The 22,588-nt window shown below is 40.7% G+C and overlaps 1 protein-coding gene across 2 annotated transcripts in view; it reads left to right on the top strand.

Annotated features, from left to right (window-relative positions):
• Positions 1–12,092: 12,092 nt before the first annotated feature.
• The window catches only part of ube2j1 (ubiquitin-conjugating enzyme E2, J1), a 61,703-nt gene continuing 51,207 nt past the window's right edge, over positions 12,093–22,588 (top strand). The window contains exon 1 of one of the 2 annotated variants that reach the window (XM_036582376.1): positions 12,093–12,546. In XM_036582376.1, coding sequence (XP_036438269.1) covers positions 12,516–12,546 — 31 coding nt within the window. In that variant the 5' untranslated portion in view covers positions 12,093–12,515. Of the gene's footprint in view, positions 12,547–12,841; positions 13,007–22,588 lie in introns of those variants that run through there. The other variant, XM_036582377.1, reaches the window with a different exon arrangement.

The following is a 22,588-nucleotide window of genomic DNA, read 5'->3' as shown; positions in this document are numbered from 1 at the left end:
AATTAAGTATCTATCTTAAGCATCTGAAGTGGACTATCCAAATAAAGTGTTATCTTTTCTTCCCCACAACATTTTCTGTGCCACTGGCTGCCACCCAACCCCAAAGCATAATAGATTCACCCCCAGGCTTAACAGTTGGCAAGGTGTTCCTTTCATCAAATGCTGTTCTTTGGTGATAGAGGCCAATACTTCAGATGTTGACTTTTGTGAAGAGGTCGCAGTTAAGTCATGCGGGTCTTGCTCTACGCAAAATCTATGAGCAGTTTTTGTACAGATTTTTGTGTTTTTTATCTTGACTTCAACTGTTCTCTCTAACTTCCATTTCCTGGTAACATTTCAAAGCAGTGAAAATTACAAATAGAAAGAGTTTAGCTATCTTTTACAGTCTTCTCTTTCTTTGGAAGAGTCATTTATCTTTAGTTTCAGATCCTCAATCAGCTGATTATAGATGAGAGACCATGGCTGTTGAGTGTAAACACACTATTCTGTTATCTACACCTGTCTTGGATTAAGGCCTAATGAGTCAAACAGAAAGGGTGCCTAAACTGTTGCACAGCTTTCTCCATCCAGAGGTTGATAAGGGATGCTCAAACTTTCACATACAACTGTATGTAGCAATATGCACATTTTGACTCTTTAAGAACCTATCAGAATCAACTTGTGAATGCAAAGTGGCAAGTTTTGAAAACGCCATTCATTTTTCTCATCAAAAACAAACAGTTTAGACCCAGAGATCTTATTTGGGCCTGATGCTGACCACATTATGATGCACAACCTTAGAGATGATTTAAATGTTACACACATAAGAGTTACACAAATGGCCTGAATGCATTCGGCTACGTTGACCATTTCAGCGAACATGACTTGAGCTCCATTACTGCAGAAGAGGTGACATTTTCAAAAGTTGGTGTCAGTTTCTCATGACAGCCTCTTTCATTATATGTTGTGCACTGGCTGACCCAAGAGTTTAAACTCCTACTCTCGGAGTCTATATACTCACCTGTAGGCCGGATTGATTGTCCATGACTGTGTGCTTGGGCCCTTCTTCATTATTTCAGACAGCATCTTTTCTTACTGCTGTGTGCTTTATTATTTCAGACAGCATCTTTTTTCATTGTTCCAGCGATAAACTCTTGAAGTAAACCATGCTTGAGTGGTCAATAAATATTTGCTGAGTTCATATTAAGGTCACCACCGCTGAGTGCTAATCTGCAGTGCTTTACAAACCCTGAGGCCATGAAGCCATACTGACAAGCATTCTCTATCCTGGGTGGGCAAAAGACATACAGTATTTCCCAGATGTAGTCTTGTTTACTTCATGTACCACTGGCATTTTTGTAAGTCAATGTAGACTCACCATTTTAGCAGAGTATAGTGACACTCATTGATTTTTTTTTTTTGCACATATTCTCTGTGGTTCACTGTGGTTTCTGCTTTTAGACCACTGCTCTCAGTACTGCTATGACATTTCAACAGTCCACTGTTTCTACACATTAATGTAGACATTGTGATCAATAGTACCACAATCTGTACACTCGTCTAGAGTGATATTCAAAGATATTCATAGATATATTAGGGGGGTGTAAATGCATTGATGCATTGATCTGAAGGTGGCGATTCAACTCCAGAAAGTTTGAAATGCTACAATTAGAGGTGTTATTGATTAACTGATTACCACAAACCAACAAATACAGGAATATTCTTTTGGTTTAATTTACGCTAAACCAATAACATTTTAATAGGTGTGTTTTTCTTTAAACTTGGGGACAGTTTTTGGCTAATATCAGTAGGTTTTTTTAAACAAAATTTCAATTTCCTGAACCATTTGCAAAAAAATGATTGACATACCTATCAGCCAATCGCAACCATGTCTTAGCGCTACTTCTTTGGTAAAGCAATGAAAAAGCTCTGACAAAACTCCTCGTAACAAAGCTGCAGTGAGAATGGCAGTGGCAGTCAATTCATCTGAATTACTAGGTTAAGAAATCGTGAGAAGGGGTTACTGAGGAGAAATACACAATCATGCCATCCTAATCTTTTAAATGATGGTGCTGATGAAGCTGAAAACATTCTGAATAGACTCATGTGGACGACCAGCCTCACAGCTCAAAACTAGTAACAGTCAGCTCAAAGGTAAGCTAATGTTTTCTGGGTTGCTGTATTTGCTAATATACATTTTAATCTGATGCGTAATGATAGATACATTACAGAACAATGTAAAGATCAGTTAACCTGTAAAGTTACTTTTTTGAAGATACAATTTTTTGTTCTGACTCATCTGACATTCTTAGCATAAGGCGTAAAAATGTGCTGATTTAACATGGTTTCCAGATTTAAGTGTTTTATTTTATTTAACAGTAATATTTTGTTCTCAAACATGTATTTTGCCATAAACTAAACTGATCTTTTAAAGCCACTTCATTTCTATATGTTTTCACATGTATTCCTCTGTGTTCCCTTTGTACTACTGAACTTGAACTGAAAGTTTGACAAACAAAACAACAGTAACTAAGAGGGGTGGAACTTGTTAGAATTTTGCAAACAGTCAATTGTGATTTGAATCACCGACTTTTGTACACTTGTACACTTCTAATGAGCAGGCTGAGGACAACAGTAGGAAAAAAAGACTCCCTAAGATCATGTGGAAGGAACTGCGAGAGGAACCGAGACTCAAAAGAAAAAGCCTTCCAAGAGCATGAAGAGACAATAAGAGAAATGAAGACTCCAAAGGAGAAACTGCTTTAAAGTTTAAGGAAGAAACACTGAGAGGAACCAAGAATTAAATGGAAATATTCTCCAAGAGCATGAAGAAGACAGTTTAAGAGGAACCAGGACTCAAAAGGAAAAATTTCCTCGAAATTCTCGAGGGTTGCGCAAAGCCAAAAGTGCATTTGCAAGCTTACAAGCTTGCATACTTTGCGGATGCTCCACTAATGCAGGCGATGCTATGACATTTTATGATATGTTCCATGAGTACTGAAAAATGATTCCATCACAGTTATAACTATGGCGACGTGCGAGTCCAGAATACTGCCACCATTTAAGGTGGAACGGGCAAATAGAAAGCCAACAAAGTCAACCCATATGTTATGGTGCTTACTACTAGTTAGTACTACCAAACAATAGACTGAACGTCTTACATTTAGGAAGTCTTCATTGTTTGTTTAACAAATACGTGTTTCACAGTAAAATATTTGTGTCTCTGCCAAAGCGCTTAGCATACTTCTTGTGAAACAAAGCTTCTCAAAGTCGTCCATTCTGTGTGTCATGCCACGCCTCTTTTTTACTGACCAATCACAGACTTTGTCGCATAGTGTTTTTGCCCACGGAGTTCGCCTAATTGCCATGTATGTGACACGGCAAACAAAGCCTCCGTGCGACGTCTGCAGTTACGTCATATTGTTTGCAGAGGTCAGGCTAACATGATCTCCGCAAGAAGTATGCTGAGGCCTTAAGAGGAGCAAAGACTCAAAAGGAGAAACACCTTTAAATTTTGAGGAAGAAACCCTGAAAAGGAACCAAGACTCAAAATGAAAAACTCCCTAAGAGCATGAAGAAAACACTTTAAGAGGAACCAAGACTCAAAAGGAGATATTCACTAAGAGCATGAAGAAGAAACACTGAGAGGAATCAAGACTCAAAAGAGGACTCATCCTCCTCTGGGATGCTACGTATAGTGCAGTTCTGATTACAATAGAACTACATATCATGCAGATATGATTATAGAGAAATTCAGAGGAGGAAATATTCAGTGCTGTGACCAATGGAAAATATCTGTTAAACATCTGTACTTTATTATGTTGTGACTGTGCTGGACATATATATGGACTGTTAGATGAAAACATGATATGGATGGAATTCATTATGAGTGTACAGTATGTTAGAAGCTGAAAAGCTGTTCAAAGGAGAGAAGTTACTGCAGAGGGCCGGCACTCACTTGGAACAGGACTACCTGACTTTAAGGTACATGACTGAGGGAGAACTGCACTGGCACATTAGGCATTTACTGTAGCAAAATATGGCACTATCAGCTGGGTGGACAGCTAATGGAGTAGTGGGCACTGCGTTAGAGAAGTGGAAAATGTGTTGGTTGCTCCATTGGGTTAGATAAGTGCAGATGTTTAACCCTTCTGGAAGGCCACATTCTAAAATTCTCAGGGAAGATTCTCTAAGCACTTCTACAAATAAATGGAAAGACCTTGCAAAGACCTAATAAAGTAATCAGAAAGTGGACATACAAGGTAGGGGTTTCTAATAAAGTGGCCAGTGAGTGGACCTACAAGGTAGGTGTTTCTAATAAAGTGACCAAGTAGATGGACATAAAAGGTAGAAGTTTCTAAAAATAGTGTCAAGCACAAGGATAGTGTTTCCAGTAAAGTGAAAAGTCTCTCCAGTGAGAGGACCTACAAGGTAGGGGGTCTAATAAAGTGGCCAGTGATTGGACGTACAAAACAAGGGAATCTATCAAAGTGGCTTGTCAGCAGAAACACATGGTAGGTGTTTCTAATAAAGTAGTCAGAGATTGGACCTACAAAGTAAGCATTTCTAGCAAAGTTGGCAGTGTGTGGACCTACAGGGTAGGTGTTTCTAATAAAGTAGCCAGTGAGTGGACCTCCAAGGTAGGGGTTTCTAATAAAGTGGCCAGTGTGTGGACCTAGAAGGTAGGGGTTTCTAATAAAGTGGCCAGTGTGTGGACCTACAAGGCAGGGGTTTCTAATAAAGTGGCTAGTTGTTGGACCTAGAACATAGGTGTTTCTAATAAATTGGCCAGTGAGTGGACCTACAAGGCAGGGGTTTGTAATAAAGTTAACAGTGAACAGTCAAAGAACAAGAGGCCGAGCAGACAGTATCATCGTCATGACAGCTACAAAGCCTCCAGTACAAAAACTGTGGTTGGTCATGAATTAATCTGTAAGGGAAACACTGTATTCTGACAGCTGTTCAGTGGGAGTTGGTTTGATGGAGCCTTTGTGGTTGATGTGCCAAAGACAATGACAGATACGAAAGAGATCAAACTGATTTTTGGCTTGTCAACCAGTGTTGCTTATCGTCGTGGTCTGAGGTCACTTGCTCGACTCTGTCTGTTCGCAGTAGCCTCTCAAAAAGTGTCCCTGTCTTCGCTTTCAGAACTGCATCCCTTTGATCAGCCTCTGTAGCTGAACGAGAGCGGATCTGCCCTCTCCAAATCATTCCGCCCACATCATTCTCTCTTGCTCTCTCTCTCGCACATCTCTCTCTCTCTCTGAGACATGAAGTCACAGGTTAATGTTGTGATAAGTTTTCTGTTCCATTTGTTTGAAACTTTGAAACACTGCCTGTGTTATTATTGGGTTTCTTTTCATCTTAATAACATGGCTCAGGGGAGGGAATTGATCCAACAGCGAACTCCCCCTCCTGACTTTTGTTATCAAGCTGCAAAGGAGTGAATATTTGCTTTTCACTTGAATACACAGCCGTCGAAATTAAACTTCTGGAACCGCAGCGAGTAATTTTGTACCAATCATTTGTGAAGTGGGACAGAGAATATTGAAAAGACAATGAAGGAACAGAAAAGGGGGGCTATAGTTTTACAGTTCATTGCTCCAATAAAGTAGCGGCTCATTCTTTGTGACTGTGTGTTGTATGCCTAGTGCAATTCCTCCATAAGTCAGCATTCACTACTGTTTACTTTAAGCCAGAATGTGTGTTCAATCTATATGAATGATTGAATCATTACTTTAAGTTGCTCTTATTGTTTTTCTGGGCTCTCAAACTGATTAACCTTTATGTGAGATTAATCTCAAGTTCAAAGCACCAAGCAAAGATGGAATATACAAGATGGACTTGGATAGAAGGCCTGGATTAATCAGCCCTTTGTTCAGAAAAAAATGCATTGGCATCATATTGGTTTCAGAAACCAATCATAACCCAATGGCCACTTTATTAGAAACTGTATAACTTGTAGATCCACCTTGCTGGTGTACAGTTAGAGCAGGGCTGCCCAGTCCTGGTCCTGGAGATCTACCACCCTGCAGAATATAGCTCCAACCCTAATCTAACACACCTGATTCGGGTACCAAAGGCCTTCAGGGGCATCTGAACTTTAGAGTTGGGTCTGAACTTTGCGGGCTGGTGGATCTCCAGTAGATGGGCACCTCTGAATTAGAGAATGTAGCCAATCTGTTAATGAGCATCCTCCAACCCTTCATCAATGGTCAGTTTCTGGCAACAGAGCTACTACTGGCTAATGTTTGGGTGGTTGACCACTCTCAACCGAACAATGACACAGTGTGTAATATTTAGTGCTGTAGTCAAAACCACAAGAGGCGAGTCAGAGCCAAGAATAAAGTCTGGACACTTCACGTCTGAGCCAAGACCAAGACTTTGTAGTAGTCAAGTCTGAGTTCCAGACCAGAAGTAGCTGAGATCAAGACAAAGCTGAGACCGGATTAAGATTTTTTCAGAAAATAAAGCCAAAAAAAATTCCTTGTCTTTTTCTTATTTTTCTGTTGGACTTTTGTCCACTAACTCATCCCACAGTTTTCGAGATATTGACACATTCCACTTTTGGAATGTTAAGTTAGATCAGGAATGTTGTGCTTGTATGCACCAGTTTGTGCATTCAGTTTATATCTTGATAATAAGTCCATTAGCAACCGCTTATTAAGCATGTGAGATATAATAACAACCACCAGCAACCACCTAGCAACCACCAAGCAATTGAAATGCCATGGCAACAACCTGGCAACTTCATGGGATATCATTGCAACCAGTTATCTACACCCTAGCAACCACCTGGAACAAACATAGAAACCACCTGGGATACCATAGCAACCACCTAACCACACCTTAGCAACCATCAGGAATACCATAGCAACCACTTAGCAAAACCCTGGCAACCACTTGGGATTCCATAGCAACTGCCTAGCAACACCATAGCTATTACTTAGCAACATCTTACCAATAACTGAGGGTACTGTAGCAAACTTGTACCAACATCCTAGCAACCACCTAGGATACTATAGCAACTGGCTAGCAACACCCTAGCAGCCATCAGGAATTCCATAGCAACCCCTGCAGCAACACTCTAGCAACTACTTAAACAACACTGTAGCAACCATCCTGTTCATTAACCCTGGATGTTCTTCAGGAAATGCAGTTTTCTAGTTAATTATTATTATATTATAGTCTTAGTCCGACTTTGCAGCAAGTGATGTTATTCTCTGTTCCTGCTTCCCTGAGGCCCAATCCTATTTCTCATTTTTACCCCTACCCCTTGTTTTCGAGTGTCATCTTGCCCCTTGCAACTGAGTAGTGGTGGAAATCTTCCCCTATGAAATGGGACCCTCAAATAAAAAAAAGCATTACTTCATTAATAGGCTGCTAATGGTGCTCTGTAGGTGACCCTGCCAGTCTGCAGTGATAGCAGAGGAGGGTAAATCATATGGGAATCATATGCCTTCAAAGAGGGGGGATGTGACAATTATTTGTTATTGCCCACCTCTAATTCTTCAGTGATATGAAGCTGAAGTCAGAATTTTCCCATTCCACCTTAAATGGTGCAGCAGTTACATTCTGGCACTTCAGGCGTCAGAATGCCTGGACTATTTAAGGTGGAACAGAAAATTTTGCTAGCTAGCTACTGAGATATTAGCATACTATTAGCAATTTTTTATGCTTGATATGAATAAAAGGACCATAATACATTGAAACAACACTAAACTAAGACAATACAATGGTTATCTGAATTCTATAATGGAGAAAATACTCACATTTGTGGGTTTCTTCGGTCGCTTGCACAACCATCTTGCCAGGTTTTCTTTTTTTCTCATAACACTCCATTTGGAGTGTGCCTCTGAAAAACCTCAGGAGGGGCCCTTTGGAGGGCCATGTAGCCCTATTACTTTGTTCTACCCTTCCATCTAAACAAAAATTGTTTTGACTCCCTCCCCCTAGGTGTGAATGCGCAAAACGGAGGGCTGAGGGCTAAGTGGTAGGGGCAAGGGGTGAAATGGGATTGGGCCTAAAACTTATTTAGAACCACCCTTATTAAATGACATGCAATCTGTTCTCAAGGGATGTTTGAACAGATTTTATTGAAACATGAAGAAAAAGGACTGTTGTATTCAACAATGATGTGGAAAAAGACAGGAATTGCACTCAGCTGGTCTCGAGAATAATTTCTGAGTCCACCTTACCTTTAGACCGAGGCAATACTGAGTCTAAATGATGAATGACAAATCTTGAGACCAGGCTTGAGTACTACAACACTACTACACATCCCATCACAAATTACTACCACGTCAGTGCCAGTGTCACAGAAAAATCAAGCTTCACTCTCAAAAACTCCAGAAGAGTTTCTGTCCATCGTTGCAGTTTAAGAAAACAAAAAGAGGAATGAACTGACCATGAACTCCAGACCTCAACATCACTGAATGTGTTGGATTGTGAGAAGTAGAAAATGCAACCAACTTCTAAGACTGAACTTTGGAGGTGTGGAAAAATATCCCTGCAAATTTCTTTGAAACACTGAAAGCAGGCCACTTGAAAAGAATGGAGGCTGTAATAAAGATATAATGTGGACAAACTAAATACTGAAAAAATATTCTATTTAGTTGTTGAAGCTTCTGTGTGATTTTCTTTTAAATATGTTTTCTGCTTTTTTCTGAAGTACTTTGGCATCTAGTTTTACAGTGAGGCTGATTAATCCAAAAGTTTTGATGTATTTTTACGATGTTGTTGTGATAATGTTGCCGTAATCACACAGCTAGGTCTTTGGTGCAGTAAAATGAAATGTTTTCCCAGATTTTAACCCAGGATGCTGTTCAAAACCATAAAACACATCATCCTGGCTTGAACACAGTACACTGTTGTAGAAATGACAGGAATTATTTACAGTGTATAGCATTAAACCATCTATCTTTGTCTTTTGAAGCATTAATAACATGTTTACAGCCTGAGAATGGACTGTGTACGGTAAGTGAATGAGTCACGGATGGGCGTTAGTGCTGTTTGTTGCTACCTCCCACACAGGCGGAGTAACAGGCTTTTATTCTTCTCTCATTAGAGAATGCACACTCCTCTTCTCTGCCTTGATCCTTTGCCTACTTTCAGTAGTGAGAAACATCACTTGGCACATCACAGTACACTTCTACAAAGCGTCATGCCATCCTCCATCACGGTTGGTTTGGCTCTGCACGCCCCACAGGCAAACTACAGTGTGTTGACAACTTTGCTGAGAAAGGCATCGGCTGCAGCCTCCCATCCGCCGAAGCTCTGTATGAGTTCGAAATAAAGAAGCATGTGAACAAGATTGCCTCCCACCAGAAGCACATTTGTTCCAAAAACTTCCCACTGGAAAAGGCTTCGAGACCACCAACATTACGAGCAGTAGGTAGCCGAATAGTGTCTCTCGTGCCCCATGTTGCTGGTAACCCTGCAACCAGGATCAATCTTACACCCCACAGACTGTAGACAACTGCTCATCCAGAGTTTCTTCTGATATCAAAGGCATTAATATGGAGTTTGTCTCCCTTTGCTGCTGTAACAGTCCCTTATTTTGGGGAAGGCTTTACGCTAGATGGAACATTGCTGTGAGAATTTGTCTGCATTCAGCCACATTTGTCTGCATTCAGCCACAAAAGCATTAGTGAGGTCAGGTGGATGATTAGTTCTGGATCGCAAAGCTTATCCCAAAGGTACTGGATGGAGCTCCATCAGTCCAGAAAATGCAGTTCCACTGCTCCACAGACCAGTGCTGGGGGTCTTTATACCCTAATTGCTGTCACTTGGCACTGGGAATTAGATTTCAGGAATGGATGCACCTTTACTTTTACTTTTCAACATAAAGTGTATATATACAATTACTATGGCTACTATATAGACATACATGTATGTATATATATATGTATATATATTTCGATTGTATTAACACTTACAGTTAAAAATGATGGTTCTTCAAGGTGGTTCTTTAGTAAAGAAAATGGTTCTATATAGAGCCATGAACACTCAAAGAACCTTTTGCATGATTAAAGGGTTCTTTGCACTGTGAGGGGGTTCTTCAGATTGATGGAGAATGTGCTGTAGATGGTCATATATAGAACCTTTTTGAAAGGGTTCCATATAGCACCAAAAAGGGTTCTACTGTTACAAGCGTGACATCAAAACAATAGAAGAACCCTTTTTGGTGCTATGTAGAGCTTTTCAAAAAGGTACTATATAGGACCATTTTCTTTACTAAAGAGGCCTTAAAGAGCCATCTTTTTATATATATATCCACACACACACACACACACACACATACATATATGTATATACTTGAAGACTTCTGCATTTTGCATTTAAAATGTTGAAAAACAGACCCAAACCTTTTGATGTTTGATGTTGTTTGTATGTTTGATGTACTACATCAAACATCACTTTGTTACCCTTTTCATGAAGCAACCTAAATTTTAGTGAAGTTTACCAATGGTCAAATAGTGTCCAAATACCTTTTTGTCAGGCATTTTTATTAGGTACACCTACATTGTTTCTACACACATTGTCAATTTTTCAGCTCCACTGACCATATAGGAGCACTTTGTACTTCTGCAGTTACAGACTGTAGTCCATCTGCTTCTCTGCATACTCTGTTAGCCCCCTTTTACCCTGTTCTTCAATGGTCAGGACGCCCATGGACCCTCACAGAGCAGGTATTATTTAGACAGTGGATCACTCTCAGCACTGCAGTGACTGCAGTAGAAGTACACAGTGCAGCAATATGATAAATGGAGCTGATAAATAAACACTCTAATATGCATAATATCAGGCAAAAAGCAACACTGAATGCTGCTGAAGGCTGATGGATTCCTTTTCCTAGTTTAATTCTGAGGGTTTCTGTGTAATCATCAGCTCCCTCTGCTTTCATCTGGACCCCTTTTAAAAGGAGCTACTGTAATACTGCAGGAATTACAGACTGATATATGTAAGTAGCTCTGTTCTGATTGGCTGTCGTGTATTGCGCCTTATTCAAAAAAAACAATCTGGGATCAATCACTCCTTGTAACTTTAGCCTGAATGGGCAGAGCTAAATGCTGTAGGCTGAATATGTAAATGCGCTTGGTTCTGATTGGCTGTCCTGCATTGTGCCTCATTCAGAAAGAAGTCTGGGCTGAAACACTCCTTATAACTTTAGCGTGAATGGGTGGAGATAATCTGCTGTGGACTGAATAGGTGGATATTTGTAGATGAGTTGGTTTTCAGGACATCACAGAAACAGTTAATTTAAAGCAGCTTTTACAGCTTATTGTCCACTTATGGACCAAACAGTATGTTTTGGAGCTTTAACAATGTTTACATATCACCTCAAACTACTTCAGAAAAAGTGAGGGAAAGTTTTCCATGATATGGGCCTTTTAAATAGTCTATTGATGGCAAAGTATGATGTGACATAGTTAAATACATTCTGCTGTATTGTGTATCATTAACTATATGAATAGTCTACCTGCAGCTAGATTTTTTTTTGATATATTACAAACTGTAATATTCATCTCCTAAAATATTGCTTCTAGAAATCTATATAATATACTGTTTCTTGTGTATAATAAAGTCACTTGTGGCCTCAATATATTAATTTGTGGCCTCAATAGAGTAAATTGTGGCCTAATTAGTGTAAATTGTGGCCTCACTATAGTAATGTTTGGCCTCAATATACTAACTCATGGTCTCTATATTAATTTTTGACCTTGATATATTAATTTGTGGCCACACTTTATAAAAAAAAATCACAAATTACTATGCTGAGGCCACGATTTACTATATTAAGGATGCCAATTAATATATTAAGGCCACAAATTACTATATTGAGGCCACAGTTTACTATACTAAGGACACTAATTAATATATTGAGGTCATGAATTGCTATATTGAGGCCACAAATTAATATATTGAGGCCAATATTTACTATGTTAAGGACACTAATTAATATACTGAGGTCATGAATTGTTATATTGAGGCCACAAATAAGTATATTGAGGCCACGAGTTAGGAGAAACTCATGGCCTTGATATACTAATTTGTGGCGTCAGTATATTATTTTGTGGCCACGCCTTATTGAAAAATAATCACCACGTCACCTTAGCGGCTCCGTAAAGTATTACAGAGCCCTTCAGATTTTCTACAGCTCCTTAAAATTTTACTGTAGCTCGTTATTTCGTAAGGAGATCCTCTGCAACCCTGACCGCGACCTCCTTTCACATAAAGTTCTGGAATTCAAACATGCTAAGTGCGCTTTCGATTTGATGTGACTTTTTTCCGCAGCTCCGCTTCGTTTTACCGAAAGTGAGAAACACTTCTGCCACGTCAGTCGCCCGTCCTCAGGCCATGACAGCTGGACTTTAGCGGGTTTGCGGAACACTGACCTCGGTAGCTAACAGGCTAACAGTCCAACGACAAAGGCTGGAATTGGCAGCGAGTTGTAGCCGGCTAACGCTAACCGTCCGCTAGCTGCCGCATTTGGACCAGAGAGAAGAAACCAAACTTCAGGGATTTTTGTCAAGATGGAGAGCAAATACAACCTCAAGAGCCCAGGTACAGTTTGAAGTGTTAACAGTTATTTGACAGCTGGTTTGGTCCAGCAAGCTAAAGTGTTTTTAGCCGGCTTTAACTGGAAGCTAACGTTACGGTCTGTTTAAGCTGTTTTCTCCTGCTAACGCAGCGAGCTAGCTCAGTAACGCAACATAACACTCAGCTGTCAGTTTATGAGGAGCTTAGTTAGAGGTTAACTTTAAAGACTTCGTTCTGGTCATGACAGGGACTGTATTAGCTAAGACAGCTGCCTAAATGATGGAAAGATGCCGGGTAACGATACAACACGAAGCTGAAGTCAGGTTTTTGTTCTAATTTTCCCGGTCCACCTTAAATAGTGCAGCAGTTACATTCAGATAACAGGAATATTCATAATGTGACGTTAACTGCTGCACTGTTTAAGGTAGAACGGGAGAAATAGAACAAGAAGCTGAGGAACAGAGAGCCAACGTCAGCCTCCTCGGTATAACGGTGGTTAGTTGTGCTAAGTTAGTTAGCAGTTGTCAAGTTATCAGGATAAGAAGGACAACATGATTAACGGCTTTTAAACGTATTGTCAAAGGAGAACAATAGTTTTAGCGTTGTGAGAAATGCTGTAATTGATTTTTACGCAGCTTCTGGCTGTACTGGACTAGTAATTTGCCATGTTAGCCTACTATTGTTGTTAGCTTACGGTTTGTCACATAACAGGATTTGGCCCCTTATTTTTTTCCAAAAGTGATAAATGCCCTTTAGGAGGCCAGTGCCAAATATTCCCATCCATTCAGTGTTATATACTGTTTGTTACTATAGTTTGACTCGTTGGAGTCTTCCATATGTTTGCTGTGTGACCAAGTTCATACAAGTGGTTCACTGGTGAATAGATGGCCTTAGTCTGTGGACGGCTGTGAAAGCAGGTGTATTGCTTCTCAGGCTGTTTCATGAACTGTGGAGTTCTTGAAAAGGGTAATTTGGGAAACTGTTTTCCACAACATGGATTAGGCTTAGTCCTAAACTACTAACCCCATTTCTGGGATAGTTGGGGACATTTTGTGAAATGCAATAAAAACAAGATTGTGTGATTTCTTAATTCTCTCGAACCTTTATTTAACTAAAAAAAGTACAAAGAAATTACTTAATGTTTTGGCTAAGCAACTTGATTGTAAATAAAAAAAAATGCTTTCAACACACACAAAAAGTTGTGACGGACAAAATAAAAGTGAAAAGTTTATAAAACATTGAAGTTACACTCTTTTTGAAACATTCCACAATAAGCAGGTGAATTGGCAACAGGTGAGGGTATCTTGATTAGGTGTAAAAGGAGCGTTCACCAAAGGCTCAGTCTTTGCAAGCAAAGATTGGTCGAGGCTCATCGCTTTGTGCCAAACTTCATGAGAAAATTGTCAGACCGTTCAAAAAGAACATTTCTCAACACAAGATTCCAAAGTATTTGGGTCTTCCACCATTTACCATACGTAATATTGTGAAAAGATTCAGAGAATCTGGAGAAATCTCAGTCCATGTAGGGCAAGGCTGGAAACCACTGTTGAATATGTATGACCTTTGAGCCCTCAGGTGGCATTGCGTGAGAAATTGTTTTGCTGCTGTGTTAAATATAGTCACATGAGCTCGGGAGTACTTTAGATGACCGTCATCACTTGACGTAGCCTTCTGCTGCATCAAGAAAGCTCTATTATGCAAGGAGAAAGCCATACATCAATACTATGCAGAAACGCTGCCGAGTTCTCTGGGCCTGGGCTCATCTCAGTTGGCCCGAAAGACAGTGGAAATGTGTGCTGTTGTCAGGTGAGTCCACGTTTCAGCTTGTTTTTGGGAAAAACTGACATCCACTTCTCCATGCCAAAGATGAAAGGGACCATCCAGCCTTTTATCAGCGAAAGATGTAAAAGCCAACATCTGTCATGGTATTCTGGTGCATCAGTGCCCACAGCATTAACACTTTGGTGTATATTTTGGGATATGAGAAAACATGCTGCCAACAAGACGACATCTTGTACTGGGATGTCCCTGCTTATTTCAGCAAGACAGTGCCAGACCTCATTTTGCCTGTGCTACAACAGCGTGGCATGCAGTCCAGAACTCCTATTGAAAATGTATGGCGCTTGATGAAGAGGAGAGTCAGACAACAACGACCATGGACTGTTAAGCAGTTGAAGTCTTGTATGAAGCAAGAATAGGCAAAAATTCCACTTGCAAAACTGCAACAAGTAGTATACGCCATTCCCAAATGATTAGAATGTATAGTTCAAAGGAAAGGTGATGTAACACAGAGGTTTTAACAGACTTCTGAGTGTGCTGCAGGCATTCAGATTGTATTTTAAAAACTACAATGAAGTTGGTGAGTGAAAACATTTTAAATAAAGGTTAAAATATTGACAAATCGCTTGTTCTTGTTTTTATTGCGTTTTCCAAAGTGTTCCAAATTTTCCGGAAGTGGGGTTTCTAAATCACCGTTCCTGTGTTTTAGGATCAGACTTAATCTAGGTCTGGGAAACTGGCCCTAGGCTTTATGTGTCATTTATGTCTTTGTCCATTGTATTTCAATCTGGGTGCTCATGAATAGCTAGACCGAGGTTTTATTTGCAGGTTTTGGTTTCAGGATGCAGTGCATAATGCTGCTGAGCTCTCTCTGTGGGGCACTGAGCATAGCCAATCAAATATGAGCATGCACATTTCATCATGTAATGAAACCAGCTATGCAAGTTGTACAGGATTATCATTTTCTGAAATTCCCCATAGGTCAACATATCACTTCTCAGAAGACTGAATTATCTGTGGTGAATAGGGCGGTCTCAGGAGCCTATGAGCAAACGTGAACGCAGTCCATTGGTTAAAACAAACCTTGTCTGGCTTTACTCAGAGGCTGTGCTGTGGTGGTTGGCTTGGTTTCACTTATTGTCTTTTATTATTTTTACTTTCATATGCAAGGCAGCAAAAAAGTGCGAGACATGCTTCTTTTAAAAAATGTTTTTCTTTCATTTTCTTCATTTATTTCATTATACAGATGCTACATTTGTCAGGTGCGAGTCAAAAACAGGATACATTCCTCTTTTAAAGAATCAAAACAGGCAACAAACATTTGCAGTAATTACAGGTGGAAAAACCTTCATGCTAAATGAGCAGGGATAGGTATTATTACTGGTGGGAGTAGTGGGCTGTGGGGAGGAAAGTTTCTTATGCAGCAGGGAGCTCAGCATGCCTAATTAAGACATAATTATGTTTCAGACTTTATACATTGTGATTTGCCGAGGTGGTTCACATCAGCACCTGTGGTCTATTAAAACTGGTGTGGATACTAGGCCTGAGCTGGTAACAGAATCATCTTAAAAGGTAACAATGTAGAAAATTACCATGGTAAACAGTGAAAGTAGGACCTTTTTTTACCTTTTACTTTTATTTCATTTCATTAAGTGTTTATAGACTTTCCTTCTGGTAATTTTGTGAGAATTCCTAACACTAAAGCTGATGCAGAAGCGAACACAGCAACATGTGAGTTGAGGCTTAATCTTTGACAAAGAACACAACATGGTGGCATTTGTAGTTTGCTGTCATTTTTAATTTGGACACAAATATCTGGTTAATCTAGTAGAAAACAACGCAAACTTTCCTTTTTTTCCCCAAGCCTTTTCCTCAGATGTCTGAAACTTGACACTATAGTAGACTCAAGATGTCGTAAAGTGTGCCTCCCCCAATTGTGTTCAGCCAGCACAGTTCAACCGTTGTGTTTCTAGAACAATGTCGCCTGTGCTAGGGACAATAAATGTGGTATTAATGTTGGTTGTCACGTCACCCAACATGTTAAAAGTTCTGTCATGCTCATGTGTGAGAATACGTCTCACCCTGGTGTCCATGAATGTCAATAAACGAATAATGTTTTTTTAAACCAGCAGGAAATTAGTTTTTACTGTCATTGGGAGATTTTCCTGCACTATCTCCGGTCACAGGACTAGTGGAACCCACTGTGATTTATTACACTGTGCAAAAATGATACAATATGAATGTCTGAAATTGGTCATCATGCTCTCGGTGCTCTCACTGGACCTCCTGTGGTCTTTTAGGGAGCTCATTTACTTGCTTGGTGCTGTTTGTAACTAACAAATGTGTGAATTTAATGCTGCAGGCCATGCTACTGCATGGAATGCATTAATTGGGGCCCTGGAGATTGGATAATTGCGGAGGCCCAAACTGCAATGACAATTAATTGTGCAGCCACGTGTGGAGCTGAGAGATAGTGTAGAACAAGCGACAAGCGTTTTATGCACTGCACGCGCAGAAATTCGGCAAGCACATTCACATGGCTTATTTGCATATCGCCGCTTTGTGAGGTCTTTCCATAGTGACACATGCAAATATTCCACTAAGTTGGCCCTGTAAACGTTACTGCTTTGGCACCCGTGGCATTTTTTAGTGCTGTTCTCATAGCATTGGCCTCCCTTTTACCTTTAGTTTAGTTTCTGCATTTTCTTGTTTGGAAATAACACTGAAGAGATTCAAAAATTGCAGTTTTTTTTATTATTTAAGAGCCTAGATTTTTCACTAAACCCATAATTTTTCTGAAGCATACATTTGGCTCTGTTGAAACCTTGAGTTCCTATTATTGTAACCCCAGATCAGACCTGGTTTTGCATGACTTTGAATTAGCTCATGTAACCTGTTGAAATCCAGTTTCTTCCCAAATTAAGGGTGTTAATAGGGGGTTTGTCACCCGTGTGCTGCTGTAACAGAATCTGTTGTTCTGGAAAGGCTTTATACTAGGTGTTGAATCATTGCTGTGAAGATTGAGTTCAGGCACAAGAGCACTGGGTTAGGTACTAATGTTGGACAATTAGTTCTGGATCACAAATACACTCGAACTCATCCCAAAGGAATTGGGTGGTGCTTCATCACTCCATTGCTGGGGGGCTTTATACCGCTCTAACTGACAGTTTGCATCGCACATTAGAGGTGGGAGTCACTTGGCACCTCACAGTTCAATTTTATTTCAATTCAAGGTGTAAAGAAGCAATTATAAGACGTGTATAAGATTGTGTGTGTGTGTGTGTGTGTGTGTGTGTGTGTGTGTAAAATAAGATTTGGGCTAAACTGTGACTGCAAATATATGTGCCCGTGTAAAATCCTTCCCTTATGGACATACAGTGTACATTCATCTGTCATAAGAACACTAAGAAAGGATAATGGGGCATTACGACACTGACGTTGATCTGATCTGATTTTGCATGAGACTTTGAATTAACTTTCAGGGCTGAGATAACCTGTTGAAATCATGATTCAGTCAACTGTCAAAAGAACATTGTTGAGGTGAATTCAGGGATGTTACGACATTGACGTTGACAGTCATGGATGACCTGTCCCTGTTCCGGAGGGCTACAGTGTCTTGGCACGCCTACGGATTTTACGTAACCTCTGTCTCACAGCCTCTCTGGGCGACCCCTTCACTGCCCCTGGCCTGCGGTGGCTGAAGGGCACTGCATTATGTAAGCTGATTTTGTGTGTGGCTCTGTAATCCTTCCCACTCTCTCCCATCCCGCCTCCCTGGGGGTCGGTGAGCGTCCGAGCACCCCGCCCTCCGCTGGACCCAGGGGCCCATCTGGGGGCGGAGGCTTTTCCTGTCACTTTTGTTTCTTGTCAGTTGGTATAGAAGGAGAAAAAGAGAAAGAGAGAGAGAAAGAAAGAGAAGCTGGGGTTTCCAAAAATAAGCAAGGACTTTGTTGTCAGTCTGGATCATGGTATTTGCAGGGACAACATCACAGAGAAGGAGGGATTGTGGGGGGGCGGGGTGGTCCAGGGTTCACACGCCTCCCTCCATAACCTGCGGCGACTGCACTTGTCTCTTCCTGTCAGCCGGGACGGTGCAGAAGTGTTGTCTCCTAGAATGGGGCGAGCGATGGCTCACACGTACGCCGCTTGGTTTTCGCATACTTTAATGCCTCGTTTATGAGCGATTAGACACGAAGGGGACTTAGCATAGCCTAGACGGGCCGATGGGGGGGCAGGTCATGTGACTGAGCTCTCCGCCTGGCCTTTTGGGGTGCAGAAATGTTGTCAGTGGAGGGAGAGAGCCATAAAGAAGGGCTGACCTTAAAGGCCAGAGCACACTGACCCAATAAACACCATAAATAAAGTAAAGGTAAAAAGATGTGAAGCAAAACAATGTTTTTGGTCAAAACTCCCAATTGCTATGTTGTTTGTTCTAAGACTGTCACTTGACTGCAGTTGGTCTACTTGCCACATGGTTGCTTGCGTCACTTTCCAGTTATTTTGTATATATTTTATTGATTCTGCAAGGGAAATGTATCATTTTGCTGCCTAACTGTGCCCAGCCTGGGAGCAGCGCAGCATCGCCAGCGGAGCAGCATGGCCTGCGGCAGTGGGGGGTTAAGTGCCTTGCCCAAGGGCACAGCCAGAAATTTATCACCAGTGGGAAATCAACACAACCTTCCTCTTATTGGCTCACCTCTTTCTTTCTTTCTTTCTTTCTTTCTTTCTTTCTGTCTTTCTGTCTTTCTTTCTGTTACATACTTATATGTGGCATTCTTGCTTCTTTTACTGCCACCATGGGTTGTTTTTTTTCCCCGGCCTTTTTTTGTTATGGCGTTGGCTCTGCTCACAGCTCCCTTCTCTGGGCGGTCCCTGGGATGCACTGATATGGAAACCGTGGGTCTATGCCAATATGTGATATTTTTCATGTACATCTCTGCTGATACTGATACGTAAACATGGACTTGCTTTACAGAGAAATACAACATACTAATGTCTTAGGGTTGTAAATGCAGTTATAATGCATGAATAATGCAGATATTTTTGCATAGTAGTCCATTGTTGCTTAAACAGTCTCCTTTTCCAGAGTACAATAATTATGTCTTTAAATATTGGTTTGTTATCACTTTAATATTTAATTTGACCAGTTTTCATCAACATTGACACAGAGAGGTAATAAGAAGGGGTCGGTAGAGAACATGTCTGCAGCATGTGGGACTTTTAAATTGAAGAGTTAAAAAAAACAAGTGAAACCACTGTTTTGCCATGTAAATACATGTGATGTCCTTATGCAAGTTATAGTTATAGTGAACTATGCTGCCTGGCACAGTTTCCTAAAAACAATAGAAACTGAAGTTTAAAACAGAAGTTAGGACACCACTGCGGTTATCGTAACGGTAGGACAGTATTTAGGAAATTTTGTCAAGTTAGGATGCTTCTGCAATGTTCTTGTGTGGAGTTAGGATACGGCTATGAACATAGGAACTGTTGTTCTGCAATAGCTTTTGTCCTAAATTCAGTCCTAACTGAAGTTGTTATGGAGACTAAACAGGTAACACAAGATTTCTGTGTTAGGATGTTTGTGTAATATGGCCCGAGGTCCTTCATTTTGACCAAGAAGACCACAAAATCCACTGTTTCAAACTTGAGGCTTGAATGTGCTGTGCCAGACTGTAAGTTAGTTGTGGTTCTGTTGTTATGTATACAGAACTTGTTCAGTTACTTTGGATTGATCTAACTCTACCTACAGGCAGTTCACAAGCTCCATGTTAGCTGTGTCCAAATTCAGGGGCTGCATACATCGCATTTAAAGGCCAAAAGCGCCACAGCGGCGCGACTAGACTGTCCCTTTTCGAAGGCTTCTTCATATGCAGCTGAGATATGCGTTCTTCTTCTCCAGCTCTAATAAATAAAAAATCATTTAAAAAATAAAAGTTTCTGGCTCTGTCTTTAAAGAACTTTAAAAGAACTTCATAGGAGCGGCGTTTCGTGGTCGTTAAGGGTATGAACAGCGGTGCTATGACGCAAAAAGAAAATCCACCATAGGGCAGACCATCTCATTTCAGTTTAACCTTTGCGGGTCTAAGCAGCCTTCGAAGGACGCACCTTCATAGACCATGTCCTTCAAAGGATCCAGCCCCTCAGCTGGGACACACTGGTTAAAAGGTTAAACCTCCCCACTTCAGCGAACATTGTTGATCATGTGAGCTAGAATTAAAATTGCGTCTGTTGCAATTTGAAAATTGCACTTTTTTTTGCGATGCTTAATTTGTTTTTTGGTCTTTTTTTAAAAAAAAAAACATTTTGAACTTGCAACATTAGAATATTCGTACTTGCAGGTGATTGACGAATCCGTGCGCTGTGGTCTTTAGGCTCTGTTCTGCCATATTGTCTCACATTGACTTTGGTTCCTTTGGTTTGTGGTTCTTATTTTCAAACATTCTGAATGTTGGTTCTTGCCGGTTTTTGACAGATTGGTGTTCTGGGTCTAATGTGATGACCCAGGACAAAGGCTGCACGAACAATCCGGGCCTTGTGGACGTGGCCTCTCTTTAACCTACCGAAGTTCTGCGTATTCCAGGCAAATGCTTCGGACTGTTTTTAATGTGTTAGGCTGCATTAACCCCCGGCACTAGAACCATTAAACGTGTTGGAGTCGTGCCATGGCAGAGGCTAAAAGAGAGCGAGAGAGACGCGCTAACCTCCTCGGAGCAGCCCACACAGCGCTAGCTGCACGAGGCAGGCCCGCAGGAAGATCAGTGGAGGAGGCCTCCCTTTTTTTCCCTTCATTCTTCACATGTTTGCAGGGCTCTCTGTCTGCCTCTCGCCCTGCAAACATGAGAAGAAAGGAGGGAAGGTGAAGGCGCTGGAGGCGCGACGATGCTCCGAGACCGAGCTGATTTCTGAGCACCCACGCACACACACATTTTGGCCACACACACACATTTCTCTCTCTCTTTCTGTTGCTTTCTTTCGATTACTCTTGCTTTTTCTCTGTTTCTTCCTCCTGTCTCCTCTCCTCTCCCTCCTTCTTTCATGGGGAACCATAGAGTAAGACCTGGAACTGATGGATTAGATGAAAGGACACGCTTTTTTTTTTTTTTCAGTGAGAGGTTAGAGGATGCATTCGCAGAGCTAAAACGCCGTGTAGCATTTACATAATCCTGCATTTGAAGTGTTATGGAAATGATGCCCTATATGTTGGCATGACCTCACATAGTCAACTTGGCGCATGTCAAAGTCATACATGGCCTAGTCTGTATGTCCTACTTTTGGTTTATTCACTGTAAACCACAGTTACTGCAACCTATGTTTGGAACAAAACCAGAAATGGCAGCTTTTCAGAAGAAGGACAATTTTTTTTAGTGTTCAAACGATGGATGGAAATGAAGACCAAATCAAATTAAATCTGAAATCTGACTGGCTAAAGTATAACCAAAGCCATTGTAAAACACTTGGTATATGCAGACTTATGAACTCGCACATCAACTGAATTCTGTATTAATGCACCAAAATATAAAAAAGCGTTCCTTTTATTGGGTGTGGAATGTAGTACTTCTAGAAGGAGTCAAGCAAAATTGTGTATATGAAGTAAAAGCCTAGTTTTGTTTGTACCAAAGGGCTAAGAACTATATGAAGAGTTTTGTTCTAAAATGCTTTGTAGACCACTTTCAGAATTTTTTTTATGATATATATATTGTTGAGAGTGGGATTTACAGTGCTATATTATGATTAATACCACCTTTGTTTGAAAAATACAAACACATTTTCAATTGTACGTCCACTGTAATTCTTTTCCAATATTGTTACAAATAGACATACAGCATGAAACTCATTCATATATTCAGAATTCTCTGACTACTAGCCCAAGTTCAAGCAAACAGAAATGCCATGACCAGATCTGGCTTTGGCTCGATGTACATCAGTAGCTCTTGACAGCCATCATCATCCACCACGTCCTTCTCTATAATTTCACCTACCCTTGTGTGATTTTCCTCACATCGCAGTGTTCTCTTGGAGAACAACTTGTCTGCCTTGCTTGAAGGTGTTTGTTTTCACCCTCTCGAGAAGTATTGCTGTTCTTATCCTCTCAGAAAGTGGTCCCAAGCACCACTATTTTAGCTGCGCTCTTCATTTTTTAGCCGGCCGGTCTAGCGGAACCAATTGCCTATTGTACCCTGAAGCGTACAATTCAAAAACTGCCCTCAACTTTAATGATCAACCCGCCTATTCAAGTAGGAATTCAAAATTGAAAAAGAAATAGGGCTTGACTTAAAGCTTCTTCGTA

This window comes from Colossoma macropomum, unplaced genomic scaffold (genome assembly GCF_904425465.1).
Source record: "Colossoma macropomum unplaced genomic scaffold, Colossoma_macropomum, whole genome shotgun sequence".
In the NCBI taxonomy this organism is placed as follows: domain Eukaryota; kingdom Metazoa; phylum Chordata; class Actinopteri; order Characiformes; family Serrasalmidae; genus Colossoma; species Colossoma macropomum.
This window is presented reverse-complemented; position numbering and strand designations above follow the sequence as displayed.